General features: G+C 39.0%; 1 protein-coding gene across 1 annotated transcript in view; it reads left to right on the forward strand.

Annotated features, from left to right (window-relative positions):
* The window catches only part of Tbc1d5 (TBC1 domain family member 5), a 247,774-nt gene that overhangs the window by 134,082 nt on the left and 93,343 nt on the right, over nucleotides 1-20,349 (forward strand). The window contains exons 12-13 of the mRNA XM_051204190.1: nucleotides 4,491-4,633; nucleotides 17,624-17,730. Coding sequence (XP_051060147.1) covers nucleotides 4,491-4,633; nucleotides 17,624-17,730 — 250 coding nt within the window. The remainder of the gene's footprint in view (nucleotides 1-4,490; nucleotides 4,634-17,623; nucleotides 17,731-20,349) is intronic.

Raw genomic sequence — 20,349 nt, forward strand, 5'->3', positions numbered from 1 at the left:
CAAGTAATAGTCATCAGACTTAGGAAAGTGACAGAACCAGGTTCTCCTCTGGGACCTGTCTGTGGGTGGCTGACTAGGTGTATAGTAACAGGCATGAATTCTCTCCTATTGAGAAGGCCTTAGGTCTAATTAGGCAGCTGTGTATTATCCCCAAGCTAACACTGCCATTATTGTACCCCAGGGCCGCCTGTTTTCAGGCTATTGTCACCGTTCATAGACTTTGCCTTGGGTGTGACTACTGATTGTGTTTTTTCCTGGGCAGCTTGCATAGCACCTTCTCATACTATGAGACATAGTTATTAGAAAGAAGCTTCCAGATCAGGTCCACCTCAGTTCTTCCAAGTCCTGTGTAGAAATCGTGTGCTGTCTGCAGCAATAGGATTTTACCTTCAAACTTTGGGAGGTAACTAAGGACAATGCAGGTGTTATTTGGAGGCTCGCTTGGACTTCTGTGACCAGCAACTCAAAGGAAGATTCTTCATGCCTGAACATTACTGTTAGTAGATGTGTGAGGGGGCATTTTCACCCCATGTAGCATAACTCTGTTTATGCTCTCTGTCTGATAGTCTGTGTATCAATCTATCTATGAATGACTGTATTTTTTAAATGCCTTACCAAGTAAATTAACTATCTTCCAATAGTGTTTTCTACAGAAATTTTAGAAAAATAGTAACTATGAAATTGGAAGTTGTTTTGCCATACATTCCTTGTAATTTTAATTTTAAAAATGTAAGAATTAAAGCTGATAGTGTCTTGTGACCCTACCTGTAGTAACTACAACTTTTGAGATTACTCTCACAGTATTGATGTAAATACAATGAATTCATTTCAAAACAAAAACTACAGGAAAGAACCTAAACCCCATCAGGTAGGTTTTTAACCTCAGACACCTGCCTGCCTCTGCTTCCTGAGTCTGAGATTAAAGGAGTGAGCTACCATTGCCTAACTAGGTTCTTTTCTGATGTTTGTTAAATGAAATTGAATACATTTTCCCACTTTGTTCTTGTGTTTGTGATAGTCATGTCCCATACAAAGTGATCATGAAAAGAAAATAGAAAGGAAGATACAAGAGAGAGAGAGAGTTAGTTAAACTACAAGCTGGTCATTCTCGTGAATCAGTTTCCTCCTGGTGTTTCTGTGCAACGTTCACTAAGCAATAACAGTGTCAGTAGTTAGTGGTCCCCAGGGAGAAGCAGTTTCATTACACAGAACTGACGGTTGAGAGACACCAGAGACTGTCCTGTATCTGAGTACTTTATTACTAACTTTGGTACTTTGGATAGTCGTTCTCTTTGTGTAGCTGTAATTACTACACAGGTCTGGTAAAGTACGAACCCTGTGTCATCACAAGCCATGAAGTGTGTGAGCATCGCTGTTTTCAGGTACAGCATCTGAAAAGCAAAGTTAATGGCATCAAGCAATTAAACTGAAGTGTCTTTAAGGGGAAGAAAGGTTTAATGCTACCCTTAAGTGTAACTTAGCACTCACTAAATATTTTTAACTGCAATAAAAGCATTTTAATTGTAGACATAACTTCTTTATGAAGCCTTGTTTTTTTAAAGTAGATCTTCCTTTCTAAGAATATAAAAGCATACTGAAACAATGTCTATTACTAACTCATTCCATAAAGCACTGAGTTTTTCCTTTGCTTTTAAATCAGTGAAGAAAAAAAAAAAAAGACACCAAAATAGTACATGAAGTTTCTTGTTCTGAGCATGTATGTGAATGAAATCAACTTGGAGTAAGGTGGTCGCTGATAAATTCTTTGTTAATTTCTTACCATTGCTGTAATCATATCCTTTAAAAATTAGGAATTTGTCATCAATTTTCCCATATTATAAAACAGAAAATAGGGATTATACTTCAGTGTTATTACACATATAAATTATTAGGTCTCGTATAAATTAACATCTCTGAGCCAAGAAAATGGTACAACAGACAAAAGTGCTTGTAGTGCAACCCCGAGGAAATGGTTTCTATGCCCCAGTCCTCAGGGAAAGGGGACCGGAGCCCTGAAAGCCACGCTCTGATTTCACCACGGGCGTTATGGCATGCACACACCCACCATGCATCTTTCCTTACATATTTCTACATTTTCCTCCACTTCCTGAACTGCTTTTGTGCGACTGTTACTGAGATCAATTCTTGTGTTTCTGGTTAAGCTAGACCTCTGCTCTTCAGGAGAATGGTGGTGGCCTTACAGTGCCTTAACAAGACCCTGGTACACATCGCGGAGAGCACTGAGTCTCACCCCTCCCTCTCCGACTCCTCGCCTCTATCCAAGCCTCTCCTACCCTGTGTGTGTATTTGGTCCTCACTCTGGGATTAAGGAACAGAGACTTTGGCAAGATGAAACTCGAGTGGAGCAATATGAAAGTCTGTGAAATCCCATCCCAGACCTCGCATTGAACATCTAGTGCTGAAGATGGGTGTTCTACAAACCCTGAAGGCATCACAGGTGTGGACACTTGGAGAATGAGCACAGTCCTTTTCACTGTGAAGGGTGAGGATGAAGCTCGCTCCTTCCGCAGTGCCACAGCAGACACAGCTCATGCAAGTGCCTGTGAACTCATTTTGAAGCCAAGCTAATATAACCCTCACCAACAGGAATGTTGCAAGACAAGTTCGAGCAGTAACTGGCATTTTGTCATAGAGATAAATTGTCTCTTTAAAGGCAAGCAAGCAAGCAAACAAACAAGAGCCCCTTCTCTTTTGTTAGAAATACTGTCATGAAATTTACACACCATTTGAGCTAAGGAATGCTAAGAAAGAAACTTCGGTATTTCTTCCCCATTCATTCGTTTTATTCAATTGATGGAATTTTTTCCCAGTTATATCAGTTAAATACCTGCAAATAACCACATTCTAGATGTCTCACTCATGCAAGTGTAGGTATTTATGTATCCATTTAAATTTCTCTGCACGTTTGCTTTGTTCATCTCTAGTTCTCCAAAACCAGTTAATTCTTCATAATTTAGAAGACTGGCCATTAATTTAGTACGTATTAGACTCAGTGATTTGTAAGTGCATAGCAATTTTTTCTTAAGCTGCAAAGGTGAAAAGTACATACATTTTGTGTTAACCCCTCTATTTTAGCAGTACACTATGATTTGAAAGCTAGATTAAACTTTGTAGAAATTATCATAACATTTAAAATATTTACCTATGCATTTATTTTTAAGTGGAAAAAATGAGTAATGGCTGTAGTATAAAATACAGTCCAGAAAAAAAACACTCTTGATTAATTTGAAAATATGAGTATGTTTGATCACATGGTTTCTAACAATTCTGGTGATGTACACACTTGGTTACAGGCTGTTTTGACACAGCTGTGGTTCTGCCTTAATACAATACTCCTGGAGCCAAGTGTTTGCGTCTGCTTGGAGGGTTATGCTTAACTTCACTTTTAACCTCCAGATGGTTGGAATTTATCTCACATTTTGCCAAGAAAAGTAAGAACTTTGTTAATTGTGTGGGTGATTACTTTCTAAAGAATTTTTTTTTTATATTATTTGCTAGTACAGGAAATTAAAGTTTTTGGATTCTCTGCAGTATACCAGAATTACATAGAGTTCTTGGGAAAAGAATGTGTAAAGAATTACACCCCTATTGCATAATTTGAAATCAATGAATTAAAATGTATCAAACAAAATTCTAATTCTCTTGTGAACATTAGATTTAAATTGCCCAGTTAGGCGTCCTGGAAGTTTAGAGTATTAAGCCTCACTGTTTATGTTATACAGTCAATACAAGCATCAGTTAGTGCCCGTGGCTCTTATTGCCTTCTGTGCTGTATTCACTCACCTGGGCAGGAAAGCAACATGAAAAACATTGCCAGAAAAACAGTGCCACTGATTAGTGATACCTATTTCTAGCCAAAAAAAGAATTATTAATTTTTTCATTTTCAGTGACTGTGTGTACACGTCCTTTCTAAAAATATGCAAGAATAATGATTTTTTTCTTTAGCATTAAGTTTTAAATGAGTACTTTAAATAATTGTGAGAATATAAATTTCTAAGTTTGACTGTGGTGATTTGTTAGAGAAAACATTTGTGAAAAGCTAATAAGTTAGCAAAAAATCAGTAGAGAAAGTAAAATGTTGTGAAATGGTATTTTCAATGAATAACCTTAAATATATCCCAACTGCTGTACTGACTAGTGTCCTGTCTTTTCTTACTAAAGATTTGTGGTATCTATTTCATAAGAAAAATTTCTCTCCTTTCCAGGTGTCATTCTTGTATTTTACACATGGAAGAATAATGTGTAACACTGTGGTCTAGTGTAGAACTTGAAAAAAATTAAAACTTATATTTTCCATATTTTATTTTGCTATTTAATGCTTTCTGAAATTTTAAATTTTACTCTATTTTCAATATATAGTATTTTCTGACTGTGTTCAGTTAATAAATTGCAGCTTTTTTCATCTTAACTATTATGGGAAGAGAAGCCCATGGGAAGCTCATTTCCTAATTCTTTGGTGTCTGTGCAGGAGATGGGTGCGGCTCCTGTTTGGAAGGGAGTTCCCGCTGCAGGATCTGCTGGTGGTCTGGGATGCCTTGTTTGCAGATGGCCTTAGCCTGAGCTTAGTGGACTACATCTTCATAGCCATGTTACTCTATATCCGAGATGCTTGTAAGTACCTGTGACCTTGTTCGACTGGGTAGCCATGGCTTTTCAAAAATTGTTTTGCTTTTAAATGTACTGTATATTTTATTTTTGGATTTGCACACATCTAAGGTTTTAGTAACAGGAAATATTTTGACATGTTATAGGAAATCACTGTATGCCTTTTTGCTAGTGAACCTTGTATTAGGAGATGTGGGTGATGTCATCCTCACAGAGCTAGGATATCTTTAGGATTTTTCCAAACAATTCATGCTTCTTCAGTCCCCTCAGTATACACATTTGTGAACTACATTGGAACCAGCATTTCAGATATGTTTAGAGCTCCACCTTCTGACGTGTAGCAAGTATTCAAGTATATTTATTGGGAGATTGGAACTGCTTTTATAATAGCAATGTATTGCCAATGAAAAAATAAATCTGAAATATTTGACTTCTGCCTAGTTACATTTTAACAAATTTTATTCCTTGATATAGTACTCAGTATTCGATGTGTTGCTGCCTCCTCAGAACCACCTTAGGATGTTTTACCATAATCAGAAAGCCAGGACCTCAGCTTGCAGGAAGCATCCAGAGTATGTTTTAGATTTCATAATACCGTGAATAATTTTTCTTCTCAGAGAAGTATCCTCAGCTCTCAAAGCAAGATTTGTAATATATAATTGTTACAAAATATAATTAGGAAAGATTGAACTAAATACTGGGATTGAATTAGGAAATAGAAAACTATTGTTAAGTGTAGGAGTAGGAGTGGTCTAAAGAGTGACTGTTGCATTCCTAGATGGGTGTCTTCGTTCTAAGAATGCCAGCCATGCCAGATGCTCTGGTTCTGCCATACTAATATTCTTTTTAAATTTTTATTATACTGTTTTCATTTCCTCAACATTACTTGTAATAAGTAACCACATTTTCTCTATTAACTGTGGAGGTTTTTTTATGCCTGGAAGGTCAAATAGCTTGGGCTTCTTGAGAGACAAAGTAAAAAAGTTCCTCCTAGTGGAGCAGAACTAATGATAAAAGAATATGAAATATCAAAGCATCAGATGAGACATCTGGACAGTAACCAGAATGTTTGAGTAGATATGATAGATAATGGATTTTTGGACATCAAATAGTTACCTCCCTTTAAAGTTGTATGTATTCTACATGTACAAGAAAAGGAAGGAAGGAAGGAAAGGAAGGAAGGAAGGAAAGGAGGGAGGGAGGGAGGGAAGAAAGGAAGGAAGGAAGATTCTTTTGGATAATATTTTCACAAAACTTTCCATTCAGATAACTGTTGAAATGCATTCTGATTTTCTGAAATTTTTAACAATTAAAAATTTATTTTTCATAATTTTGTCACATCACCCACATGTATTGATATAATCATGCCTCTTATGCTAAGATCTGTTCTTATTTTCATAAACATGGCAAATATTTGATAGCTGAAACCCTTACACATTTTCATTCTTTATTGATGATTCTGTAAAACATGGGCACATGTGGGAAAGTACCAAAGTAATGGCATTGTTTGTTCATGTCAGTATTAAGTCTACAACGGCAAATGGTACCTCCAGAAGGTAGTGAGGAAACATTCAGGGTTTAAAATGCCCTTGTTGTAAAGAAGCTTACCAGGTGCAGAACTTGAGGGACAGTATGAAAGAGAGGCATTCCAGGCAGAAAGAAACAGCGTAAGTAAAGGTCTTTGAGTAAGAAGCACCTTGCTGAGGATGGGTGTTTCTCTTCAAATTACATGGCATACTAGATTACAATGCTCATGAGGAAAACTGAAAAGTGAACTGAAGGGGCCATGATGGTCATCTCTGATCAGTAAGTCATGGTACTATTGACACATGCAAAACCCAGTGTCGCTGCCCTGGGGGGAAAAAATTGAGTGAGACAAGACCAGAGCTAGGAAGTCAGATAAAAGTTATGACAGTATTCAAGAAGCAAACAGTGAAGTGGAGAAATACTCAGAGCTAAAAAGTAACAGGAGTAGGAAATCAAGAGCAGTCTCCTGTTTGCTAGATTCATTTTCTAGATAATTGAATAGAAAATAAAGCCACTAGGAATTTAAGTGTGATTTAAGCTATAGCCATACTGAGTTTCAGATTCCTGTGAGAAATCATAACTAGAAGACATGAAACATTGAGGTCATTGTTAGTAACAAGGAGGTATAGAGTTTTACAAATATTAACAGGTTTTTATTATGTCAAACTATAACAATGGATGCAGCCTCTTCCTAGTTTGGTTGAGGTAGTCTTGGTTTACAAATGTTGTTCCTATGTAGCAGTTATTAATACCCCCTCTTTTCATATGAAATACTTCCCACGAGGATATTAAGAGTTACACACCACCCTACCTATGTTGAGCATATACAGAAAGAGAATGTGGGCAAATGTGGAACTCTGCATATAATACTGATATTTAAGAGGATCTGGGGATGGAGGATGGAACCCATTTAAGAGCGTTCAACTTGTAAGTGTGAAACACTGCTTTTAACCTGCAAGATTGGGGACTGGGAGTGGAAGGGCTTGTGTTCAGGTTCTAAGTACACTTATTCCTATATAAGTACACATGTATAAAACTCCACAGATAGGATCAACATGTGAGAAAGAACATATGGTTAGGGATGTACATATGTACAGTATTTGACTTTTTGAGCCTGGGTTACCTAACTTACTATAATACTCTCCAGTTCCATCCACTTTACTGGAAATAACATAACTTCAATTTTCTTTGTGACGCAATAAAATCTCTGTGTACGCACCGCATTTTCATTATCCAGTCATCTGTTGATGAAAATGACTGATTCTACTTCCTTGCTACTGTGATTGGAATAAAGGTATTATTCTTATTTTTATTGCATTATTTTTTAGCTAAGAAGATGACCTAATAAAGAACATAGATACGGGCATATATCCAGCCATCTTTCAAGAACAAAAGAATAGGAAAGATACAGGAGCTCTGGCGGAGATTTGTCAGTCAGCATGAGTTTCTCCTTTAGGAGTCGGTGCTGTGTGTGTCTATGAGGAACAAAATGACCTTGTGCATTTGTTTCTTTCTGTTGCTTAAGTACCCACTATACTCACTTCCTCAGTCTTGATTTCCATTTTAAATACAGCATCTAGAAGGGGCCCTAATGCAGAGTAAGTCTTCAAATGGATGTTTATTGAAGAACGGAGTAAACAAGGGCCCTAAATAGGAAAACTGTGGAAGTCAGGGTGAGAAGGAAGCCCCAGGCTGCTGTCGTAATAGACGTTTGTAGGTACAGAAACAGGAAATGGGGGGAAAGCTATGGAAGAATAGGGCTAGGTGTTTGATAGGCAAAGTGAAGGTGGCTGACAGGATGAGACCTGGGACAGCTACGATGGGTCATAGGGACAGTCAGCATCCCCAGCGGGGCTCAGCAGTCCAAAAGAATAAAAGGAGGTAGATGCTTTACACACTTCTAATTAGGCCCACCTTCAAATGAATTAGAGTAACTGTGAGCATGGAGAACATGGAGTGCGTTTTAAGAGACTAGTTTTGGACGTATGAAGCGGGGCGCACAGCCAGGAAATGACTGCAAAGAAAAGCCAAGGAAGCTGTGGCCACACAAGAGAATGCAGAGCACTGGGAGAGTTAGCTGGTATGACCAAGTTAATGAAGGGAAGGATGATGGATGGATGGATGGATGGATGGATGGATGGATGGATAGATGGATGGATAGATAGATACATAGATAGATGATAGATGGATGGATGGATGGATGGATGATGTCATTCTCTCTAACTTACAATTTTAAAATACCTCTCATTTGTCTCATACTCTGTTTGACTTTAGATATTTTGTGTTGTTTTAATTTTCTGAGATCAGGTCTCATACTGGAGCCTAGGCTGCTCTTGAACTCATGGGAATCCTACCTCAGCCTCCAGAGTGCTGGGGCCATAGGCATGTCCAGCCATGCCCTTCTACCTGTTGATTTTTCCTCGTCAGGGAGTCTCTCAGCTGTAATGGTGTAATGAATTTTTCTCTCTGAACTTTTTGTGTCTGGAAAGGTTTCTTATCACTTCTACCTTCTTTCTGTTTTTGTTTTTGTTATTGGTATTGGTGGTTTGTTTTATGTTTTAAATTCCATTTTTCTTTTTAATAAAACCAAGCACACTAGAGTGAAGTGTGATATTTCAGTATATGTGTATTATATGTATTCATTAAACTAGGTAACTACCATTCAAGTCTCATTTCCTTATGTTTGGACCTTTGAGATCCATTTCTTGTCTTGTTTAGTTGTGCTGGTGGTGCTGGGTTTTTGTTGTTGTTGTTGTTGTTGTTTGTTTGGTTGTTTGTTTTTGTCAGAAGAGCATGCTGGAATGTGTTAGAATGTTGTAAGGTCCCTGTTTTCTTTAGCCACTCCCTGGCTTGCCTTTTGTGGTAGTGTCTTCTCTGCATCTGACTTGCTATTCTTTTTCACTGTGTGCTGACTTTCAGCTTTCTTCTGAGCCGCTAGCTGTCTGCTCTGTTTGCCAGTGCTTCTGTCTGCCCTACCTTCGCTTTCTGCTTCTCTGTTTTCCATTTAACAGCATGGTCAGCATCATTCTGTAGCTACAGAAGTTCAACTGCAGATTGAATTTGTCTTTTGTAGAAACCTCTAGCAACTTCAATCATTAAAAATAAAGGCTCTGAAACTACATGGCAGTCATATCCAAGCTTGTCAAAGCACAGATCCCAGTTCCTGTTTTTGAAGGAGTGTTTAAGTGCTCCCTGACTCTAGCTCTCTCCCCGCTGATATAAAATATTATAACCACATCATATATAGACTAATGTACCCTCTCAGTCACTAATACCATTTACATCACTTTGTAGTTTAGCTTAACAATTTTTTGGAATTTCTCTAATATATCATAATAACAAAGTGTCTGTTTTAATGCATATATATATATATATATATATATATATATATATAGAGAGAGAGAGAGAGAGAGAGAGAGAGAGAGAGAGAGTTATACATGTGTGGGTGTACTTGTCCAGATGGAGGCAAGATGTTGAGATTGTATATTTTATTCAATTATTTTTCCACTATTTTTGAGACAAGAGTCTCTCACTCAATCGGAAGCTTGCCATTTCAGCCACACTGGCTTACCAGCTGGCTTCATGGATTCCTGTCTCCACCTCCTAGAACTGAGGTTTCAAGTACATGCCACCACCCAGATTTTGTGTGGGTATTGGAGGATCTGAACTCTAGTCCTAATGCGTATACGTTAAGCAGTTTACTCACCAACAACCTCATCAGCTCCTGCATTGTATTGTCTTTAAGAGTTTTAGTTCATAGCAAAAGACAGAAAGCATTGATACATATAGTAGTCATTGATCATCTGCCTGTACACATATCTAAAGCTTCCTCTGCTGTCAACATCCCACATCTGCAGTGCAAATACTGACGTTGACTAGTCATCATCACCCTACATCCATAGTTGACTTTAGGATTCACTTTGTTACTGATAACCTATCAACTTCACATCACTCATGAATACCTAACATGGGATACTTTGAAAAACTGAAGTTTATTTTGGTTCAGTGTTCTAGAGGCTTAGGTTCAAGATCAGGTAGTACCAGTGATTTATCATGCTGGAACATAAAGACAGAGTCAGCAAGTAAAGAGACAAATGTGTGCCATCAGGAGCCAAGAAGGGGAGAGATAGAAAGTGGGCAAGATGGGCTAAATCCCACAGTCAGTCTTAGTCCCTGTTCTGTTGCTATGAGGAGACATCATGACCAAGGCAACTCTTATCTAGGGAAACATTTAATTGTGGGCTTGCTTACAGTTTTAGGTAGTTAGTTAGTCCATGGTCATCATGGCAGGAAGCAGACAGGCTTGGCACTGGAGCAATACTGGAAACTTTACATCCCATCCCCATCCTCAGGCAACAGACAGACATGGTAAGAATGAGCCTGGGCTTTTAAACTTCAGAACCCACCCCCAATGACACACCTTCAACAAGGACACGCCTCTTAATCCCTCCCAAACAGTTCCACAAATGTGTGAGCCAATAAGGGCCATTCTCATTCAAACCACTGCAGTCTCCTTGATCTCCTGACCTCCCACCACTAAATAATACTGTTATTGTTGACTTCTTTACCACAGTTCAGTCACCCTTCAGCACCTCCCTGGAGGACATCTTGATGTCCGCTGTGTACAGTAAAACTTTCTTGTAGTTTTCTACTTTCACATCATCTCACCTCAACACCCAGTGGGTGGTCCACTCAATGTTATACCTCTGTTTGCCTCCAGGTATTGTTGGTTGAAGCCCTTGCCCATCTCAGATTTCCATTCAAGGACTTATCCCAGCCCTTACACCATTACCAGCCAGGTTCCTTGTTGCAGTCACTATTCTTCACTTCCAGTGGAATATGAAGAGAAATTTGAGGCCGTATTTGAAACAAAATAGGAGTTAATGTTTGCTGAAAGAATGAATACACAAAATCTAACTACAAGAAAAAGATACTGTTAGCACTTCTTCAAAAATAGTTTATGTGTGTGACTTGTGTATGTATATCTGTGTATCTGTGTTTATCTACTTATACATGTGTGCCATGCCACACATCTGGAGGTCAACAGTACAGTTTATGGGATTTAGTTCTCTCTTTCCACAATGTTGGTTCCAGGGTTCACCATGAAGTCATGAGGTGGTTAGCTAAGCCCTTTGCTGTTAGCACTTCTTAAATGTAAACCATATACCATCTTTCCACTGACAGTCCTTATACCAATAGTCACACTGAAATGACAAGAGTGTTTCAAGTGGTCAGCGCTAAACACTAGATGTATGAGCAACATGAAATGGACTCGGTAGGTTGTCTTGAGAAAGAGAGGAAGAACACCAGAAGTAATTTAAGAAAAGGTCATGAATTTGAAAAAGAGGGAGTTGGGAAGAACAGAATGAATGTTGTGGGATGATACAAATGCAGTACTTGTGTATGGAATTATCAAAAACTGACAGGATTGCTCTTGTCTGAGGCAAACAGTGCTGTGTGATTACTTTTTTGGTGCCTTAGTGAAACACCATGACTCAGGCAATAGAAGGAAGAGTGTTGTGTTTTGGGCTCATGGTTGCAGACAGGTAAGAGTCCATTGCTATCATAGCAAGGAAGTGTGTCAGCAGACAGGCCTGGTAGCAGAAACAGTGGAGGGATCACAAGAAGAAAACAGAGAACATAAGTATAGTTGAAATGGTACAGTTCTTTATGCCCTCAACCCTTGTTCCTCCAATAAGGCCACATCCCAAACCTCCCCAAATAGACCACCAACTGAGAACCAAACATTCAGATGTCAGAGACTAAGAGGACATTTGTCATTTAAATCAGCACAAGTACTTATACTTAGGTCCAGTCCCCAGCCCTGTGAGGTAGGGGTCAGTGAGGCAAGTCCATGGATGAGGTTTATCACTTCTCTTACCAATCTCAATTTGTACCAAAAATGTTTAGGCTTCCTGTAGATGAATGACATGCAGCCCTTGAGTGATAGTGATTAGTGAATGGTGTTGCTCTCACTGAAATATAATACACTGTGAGAAAGCCTTCATGTTTCTTTGCTTTTTTACTCATTGTTTGTGTTTTCTCTTTAAACTGAGATTGTTTGCTCTGCTTTACACACTGTTAATAAATAGAAGAACTGTGCTGCTCTGATTCTGAGTCCCTCTCTTGGCAGCTGTTAAACACAGTGACAAAAGACTGTCTGCATTGTAGATTCTCAATTTATTCTCTCAATGGCTAATGAGCTAAGAAGGCAGAGAAACAGTGGCTCAGAGTACCCACTGCCCTTGCACACCATGGGAATTCAGTTGCCTCCTGTACATAAATGGTTCACATCTGCCTGTAGCGCCACCTCTAAGAAATCTACTACCCTCTTCTGGACTCTGTAGGTAACTGCACTCATGTTTATTCTATATGCACACGCATAATTTAAAAATAAAGTCTTTAAAAAATGGGGCTGGAGAGATGGCTCAAAGGTTAAGAGCACTGGACTGCTCTGCCAGAGGTCCTGAGTTCAATTCCCAGCAACCACATGGTGGCTCACAACCATCTATAAAGAGATCTAGTGTGCTCTTCTGGCTGCAGGAATAAGGTGAAGAAAAAAGTGAACTGTGTGTAGTTAACCAACCTCAAACTTACATCAGGTACCAGAGCCACTCCTGGAGCTAGCTGACTTTGTTTGGGCAATGCACAGCACCCTGACCCTGACCTTACATATTTGGATGGGCCTCACAATTGCCTGTACTGTACATTTTAAATCAGATCTTCTGAAGTAAAGAGCTCATGCTTTTATCTGTTCTCTAGTTAGAGTAAATTCTGTTGAATTGTATTAAACTTGAAAAGCAGTAACAGCAAACCAAGGGGGATCCCTTGTTTTCTGATCTGTTTGAGATCCCATTTTACATACTGTGATTTTATGGTAGAAAAGTCAAAGAATTTATGGTCTTCAAATTGTGGAAGAGATTTTTTACTCCAGATGTGTATTTTTTTTTTCTGTGCATGTGATAAGCCCTTACAAGTTTTTTCAATGTATGTAAAAGTCATTGTATGTCTTTTGTGTGCCAGGTAACTTACAAGGCACTTACATATTGGCATTATTGTATAATGAATTATGAATGAGCCTTCAGGTTTCTTTGTCAGATCTCGTGTGTGTGTGTGTCTGTGTGTGTGTGTCTGTGTGTGTGTGTGTGTGTGTGTGTGTGTGTGTGTGTCTGACTGTGTGTGTGTGTGTGTACACCTGAGTGCAGGGAACCTCAGAGGCCAGAGACATTAGATCCCCTGGAAATAGAGTTAACAGATGTTTATAAGCCACCTAGTGTGGGCACTGGGAATAGAAGTCGGGTCTACCGAAATAGCAGTAAGTGCTCTTAACTACTGAGACATTTTTCCAGTCCCCATTGTTTTTAATTTCATATGAAGCCTTTGATTATTTGTTCTGTATGCCAAATCCATCTATAAATATAGGAACTTATGCCAGTTCCCAAATACTTGCTGCACCTGGCTTTATGTTAAGGACATTTTTTGTGTCTATTTGTGGCTTCTCTGAGGTTGAAACAGAGTTTTTAGAAGCCATCTGCAATGTGTCTTCTTTTTCTTCTCTAGATAGACACCCTTGTCAAAATGCTGTCTGCTAAGAATGGAGGAAAACATTAGACACTGGTAAATGCTAAGGCTTTCATTTTAACAGACGGTCAGGAGCCCTTGGCCTGGGCGTATTGTTGTCTACTTTGTACCACCATGTCTTCCTCTGTAGAAGGGAGTATATGGGCTGGGTGCTTTTCTTTAGAGGGAGTGGGGCCTGATGGGATAGATATCCGATATGTTGCAAGTTCCCGGTCATGCTGTCAGTACCTGGGAGGTGATAGCTATTGTTTTGAATTTTAAGGACATTACAGGAAGTGTATGTTTCAGTTTTTTAGTAATTTTCCATCTGCCTTGTTACTCTGAGAAATTGTATCTCCATATAAAATTAAATAGTTTGGAGAAAAGTATTCATAAATGTTATAGTTATAGGTAGCCAGCAGTGAGCTGTACATAAAGTATTTATTTATGTTGTTTTCAAATCCTCAGTGTAATCACATCTCTGCTTATATTTACTGACTTTACTACATTTTGTTATTATTTCTCCTAGGGGAAAAAAAAAAAACTTATATAGACCAATTCCTTTAGACCACTTTAGAATAGTTGTGAGCAGAGACAGATAAATCAGCTTTACTCCATGTGACTGAAGCTGGTACTGCTTGTTAGAGACATTGAGAAAGAGGGGGCATGTGTCCCCAGCATCTGTGCCACTCACATAGAAACCCTTTAGATAGACTCTTCCTTTGTGCTGAGGCACAAAGAAAGACTCTCCAATCCGTGGGGTCACTCAAGAGCAGGAAGGGCTGGTGGCCTGGGGTACACTTGCTACACAGGTACCAGGCACAAAGGTTAACAGGAAACTGTTAACAAAGTTAGAGGTGCTTCTTTAGTATTGCTGGTAGTTACTCAAAGGAGTCTTTATTCTATTAGAAGAGGTTTAGTTGAAGAGTTCTGGCTAGGAAAGCCCTTGGTGGCTTTTTATGACCAATGTGCATACAAAAAGAGCTTTTTTTTTGTGTGTGTGTGGCCAGGTATGGTGGTGCATGCCTTTAATCCCAACACTCCAGAGGCCTAAACAGGTGGGATTCTGTGAGTTTAAGGCCAGCCTGGTATAACTTTGTTATTGATATGGCAAAACATAAACTAACAAACAAACAATAAGTAAGTATTAATAAGTAATAAATACAGTGAGTGCATTTGAACAGAATGTGTCTATGCTTCATTGTGCTTTGAAGGCAAACACTGGGGTGACTCTGAGCAGCACTGATTGGGGGGGGAGGTTAAAATAGCCAGGGTTTTGCCCTGTCACTACTACCTGCTGGTGTAGAACAATTGTTCCAATTGGATAAGGAACAATATTGCATTTATCTTGTAGTAAACAAAAATTTACTATAAAGACCAAAACCTCTGGGGGGGGTAGCTCCATGGTTGAGTGCTTTTCTAGCATGTATGAAGCTCTAGGTTATACTCCACACAGTTTATTATAAAAAGGAAGGAGAGAGCATTGGAGGAAGGAAGGGGTAGAGAAGGAGCAAAACTAAACTCTTAGTGTTTCCAGATCCCTGGCCTCTGGGTTTAAGCAAGCTTCTGTAGTTTTTCTGCCTACCCTACATTGGGCAAGTTATAGTGGGACTTAAATTAATGTAATTGCAGATTAAAGGTGCTCTAAAAGTACAGGTGTTTCAGTAGTAACTTGAAAAATGGCATTAATTGAAAGCCCGAGATTCAGGCTTACCTGCTGTAAGATCCTTAGTTTTGGTATATCAGTAGTCTGAGTGACTGACATATAATAGATGCCTAAGAAATGTTAATTCAGTGAGATGCATGTGACTAGATGCAAGAAAAAAATTGTTGGCTTCTTTGTTCTCCGAGTAGAATCTTAACACATTGTTGTCTTGCCTTCTGCACTTTGAAGTCTAATAACTTCATAATTATGGTAACAGTATGTGCTGGTTCTTCCAAATAATGCCCGGTTATAGCCAGCTAGAGACTCAATAAGGTTGGCCTTTCAGGGTATTTAACCTACCTATTAGAGTAATGATGTTACAGGACTTAGTGTTGACATCTGTATCCATCGTATCATTTTATTTCAGAGCAATATTTTTAAAGTGGCTTTATATAACTACATAGAGTACAGACTCTGAATTTTAAATCATGCTACCCCCAAGGAATCACTGTATGATTTGAACAAATGATTTACCTTCACCAAGTACCATTCTTTGCATGTGTAATACAAGGAAAAGTATTCTAAACCTGTAATAAAATGAGATAAAACACATAAAGTCCTAAGCCTAAATTCTTGCCCCAAAGCCTTTAGGACCCACCCTCTTGGTGGAACCACTGTTGGCTTTGCACCTTGGATTGTCTCCTGGACAAAAACTTTTCCCTGTTGGCCTCTGTGTCCTGGTTTTGCTTGACCACTGCAGGGCGGGCACTTAAAGAGCCATTGCATGGAATGATGAAAGCAGTGTTCTAAAATCATAAAACTGTTCAGAAGAATAAACATTGTATCAGAGAGGTTGCCAAACAATCTTTGCGTCTCACTTTAGGCCACCTTAAAAAGGACTCCAGTAGGACCCTCGGATTCAAATTTGAACATTGCGGCCAAAATAGGTTCCACAGAGATCTCTACTTCTCTTACAAGATGTGTAAAAATTATTTCCTGGCCAGCTACTAAAACTGAGTATGATTAGAACATTTGAGAAAATAACTTTTGGAATTACCAAATACCTGTCTTTTCTTTTTTTAACTTCTTCACTTCAAATGAAAACTATACATTAAAACGTTGTACCATTATATCGTAGCTTTTATAATTTCTAGAGAAAATAGATAACTGGGAGCTGGATGTGAATATGGAGAAATGAACAAGTAAGAGTCGCCTGAAGGGACAGAGCAGGGAGAGTAAGTGAGCTCTTACACATGAAAGCAGACAGTTGATGTTACAAGCTGTCAAATCAGCAATGGGGAGGGAGATGACAAAGCGGTGTATCTTTGCTCACTTTGCTCTAGTCTCCTTTCCACAGCACTTACAGGAGGGAGCATGGTAGCTGCAGAAAAAGAAAAAGAAAAAAAAAAAAAAAAAAAAAAAAAAGAATCAGGACTTTTCTGGTTCTGGTTATAATCAGTATTTTGTCTGTCTTATTTCCCTTAAATCACAGATGTTTTCCTGTGGGACATTTTTTTTTCAAGTAATTTATTAATGGACAAGACTTAGTTAACAACTATAGCAAGTTGTAACTTCTTATGAAGCTCCCCCACAGTCAGTGTTGCAGAAGCAGTTATCCTGGCTTACAAAACAAGTGTCATTAATGGGCCCAGCCGTGACTGTGGTGACAGATAGCTTATACATACCTGTCTTAAAAGACTGTTAGTAATTGTGCCCATAATTACGTTGATTTGAAAACAGTCTTCAGAAGGAAAGCTGATAATGGAATATTTTCTCCTCCAAGAAATCCTATATAAATACTCTCTAAGTTTCTTTTTACTCTTAGAAAAACGAATAATTGTAGAAAAAATTATTTTTTTTAGTTTTGAGTTATGTGATACATATATGAAAGGATGAGCATGGTATAAATTATGAAGCATAGTGATCAAGGTAAGTACTATTTTATTAGAGTTTTTAACTGTTACAAATTTCTCAGCAAAGGTAGCTCTATAAATCGCAGCAGATAATCAAGCATCTAAGACTATATTTATGTTGCAAATACTCAGGACTGTGTCTGTATTCTTCCTGTGCCCCTCGCTGCCGGTAGTGGAGGTTTGCTAGGTCACAGCTGAAATGCAGGATCCAGAGGGCATTTGAGGGAGACCTCTGCTCAGGACAACTTTTGTCAAATCATCTGAGTTATTGCATCACTTGCTTTGGCTTTCGGTTATTTTCTTATGTTTCACCACATACATAGTACTGAATTCTTTTTCCCTCTTATTTAGTGATTTCCAGTAACTACCAGACCTGTCTCGGCCTTCTGATGCATTATCCACTCATCGGGGACATACATTCACTGATTCTTAAGGCTCTGTTCCTTAGAGACCCAAAGGTAAGCTTTCTTGGGGAAAGTATGTATAATTTTAAGTTGTGTGAAGAATGGAGATCTCCATCTGATACATTGCTAATGATTTTTAGAAGTTGTAAGCCAGAGTTCACACATGTCATTGGCCAGGGTGTTAACAAATGGATTGTCCTGAGAAACTAACCCATCAGTGCCCGTGTTCCCCAGCAGGTCATCTTCACCTGTCTTCACCTCCTGCCTTCTTGTTATCCTAAGGAAACACTGGCCTAACTGCTTCGTACAGCCAGACTTCCCTACCTCTGACCCTCTCAGGGGCTGACTCACTGAAGCAGAGCTTCTGGGTCCATGAGGATCGGGAAGAGAAGAGCTGTACTAAAGACTGATCACAAATGGTGTGCTGAAGAGAGAGAGAGAGAGAGAGAGAGAGAGAGAGAGTGTGTGTGTGTGTGTGTGTGTGTGTGTGTGTGTGTTATGTGTGGTTCTAGTTTATAGCTTAAAAGTAACCTAATAAAAATTCAGACAGACTTTACCACTAATTTCTCTATCTGAGTATAAAGCAATTCAACTAATGTTATATTTCTTGAAAATAAGAACATTTAATGATCTAAAAAAAAATTGTGAATCCTTGCTGTTTATGAGCCAAACAAAAATATTGGATGAAGAGTAAGAGAGAAAGCTTCAAATGCAAGTATCAGAATGCCAGACACTGGATGGCAATCCCAGCCTTTGGCTCTTTGGAAACTCTCCCAACAGTCTTGTTGGCAGTTGTCAAACTGTCTCTGAGTCAGTCAGTCTGTCTGTGAGTTCTGTTGCCAAAGCTGTCTGCTCGTCTTGAGTGTCCAAGTTTAATAGCAATCTGAGTCTAAAGGACTTTTTTTTAACCTCTCTGTGGTTGCTGACATTAGCTTATCTTTGAGTGTATTTTCTATTATATGACTTAGAATTTCCCTTATGCCTAATCTGCTTTTTATAGAAATGGTAACCTTCATGGCATTTCTATTATACAAAAACAATTTTATTAAGCAACAAAATACAATCTTTGCAATAAGAAAGTATCCATTTTTAGGGCTGGAGAGATGGCTCAACTGTTAAAGGCTGCTCACAACCAAAAATATAAGAAAGTATCCACTTTTAAATGTGGCTTATGAGTACCACTATTTGTATTTTGTATTTATGTTGGTGTCTATATACATATATGTAGTCTATAACTAAAGCCCCACAGAGGTTGCAGAGAGGAAGTTGCTAATACATGATGAGTTTTGGTCCGTAGGGTTAAAGCACTTTCTGTCAGCTCAGCCTTAAGAATTCTTAGGGCTAGAAAGTGGGAGATTAGCTAAATTTCTACTTCCTACTTGTTTTTAAATAATATTTTTATTAATTATTTGGTAATTTCATAAATATATCTTGCACATACTTACCACATTCACCAAACTCCTCCCAGATCTATCTTCATCTCCCTACTTACCCAGCTTCGTGTCCTATTTTGGTTGTAAATGCATCCTGTCCATCTATGCTGCCCAAGTACTCTTAGGTGTGATGAATCCCGGGAGTATGGTCAGCCTGCCAGGCTTCACTCCGTAAAGAGAACTGACTTCCTTCCCAGCCGTTGTCCGTTGCCAGTAGCTCCTCAGCTCAGGTGGGACTTCCTGCTCAGCTTCCCCTGCACCTGAGGGTTCTGTCTAGCTGGAACTTGTGCAGGACCTGTGTATGCTGTTACAACTGCTGTGAGTTCGTGTGTGCAGCTGGGCTGTTATGTCTGGAAAACACTGCTTTGCTGTTGTCACCTCTGACTCTCGGCCTCTTTCTGTCCCCAACCCCCTATTCTCCAATGATCCCTGAGCCTTCGAGAAGGGAGTGAAATGTAGATCCCCATTTAGGGATAGGCACTCCTCAGGCTCTTAGTCTACAATTGTGGGTATCCATGTGACTTAGTTACGGTTTCTATTGCTATGATAAAACACCATTACCAAAAAAGCAGGTTGGGAGGACAGGGTTTATTTGGCTTACACTTCCATGTTGCTATTGATTGTTGAAGGAAGTCAGGATCCTGGAGGCAGGAACTGATGCAGAAGATAGGGAGGAGAGCTGCAAATAAAACCCAGGACCATGAGCCCAAGGATGGCATCACTCACTGAGAGCTAAATGAGACAATGCCTTCCAACTGGATCTCATGGAGGCATTTCCTCAACTGAGGCTCCTTCTACTCCAATGACTCTAGCTTGTGATAAGTTGACATAAAACCAGCCAATACACCACATTAATCACCATCTACAGCAGGAAGAAACTTCTCAGAAAATGAGTATGTCACTGTCGTTAGTAATCCATTTAATACCATCTGCGTTTAACAGAATAATAGAAGTATGATCTCTCTTGGGATCCAAGTCCTATCTAGTATTGGATATCTCAATTTATTTTTTCAAGACAAGGTTTCTGCCCTAGAACTCATTCTGTAGACTAGGGTGACTTCAAACTCAAAGAGATCCACCTGCCTCTATCTCCCAAGTTCTAAGATTAAAGGCGTGCACCACCACCACCCTGTGAGATCTCAAAGTTTTAATGTAGGTACTTAGTGTGATAAATTTCCTCTCAAGACTGCTGTTTTGGTCAGCTTTTTATTGCTATGATAAAACTCCATGACAAAAAGCA

This window comes from Phodopus roborovskii, unplaced genomic scaffold, assembly GCF_943737965.1.
Source record: "Phodopus roborovskii unplaced genomic scaffold, PHOROB, whole genome shotgun sequence".
In the NCBI taxonomy this organism is placed as follows: Eukaryota; Metazoa; Chordata; class Mammalia; order Rodentia; family Cricetidae; genus Phodopus; species Phodopus roborovskii.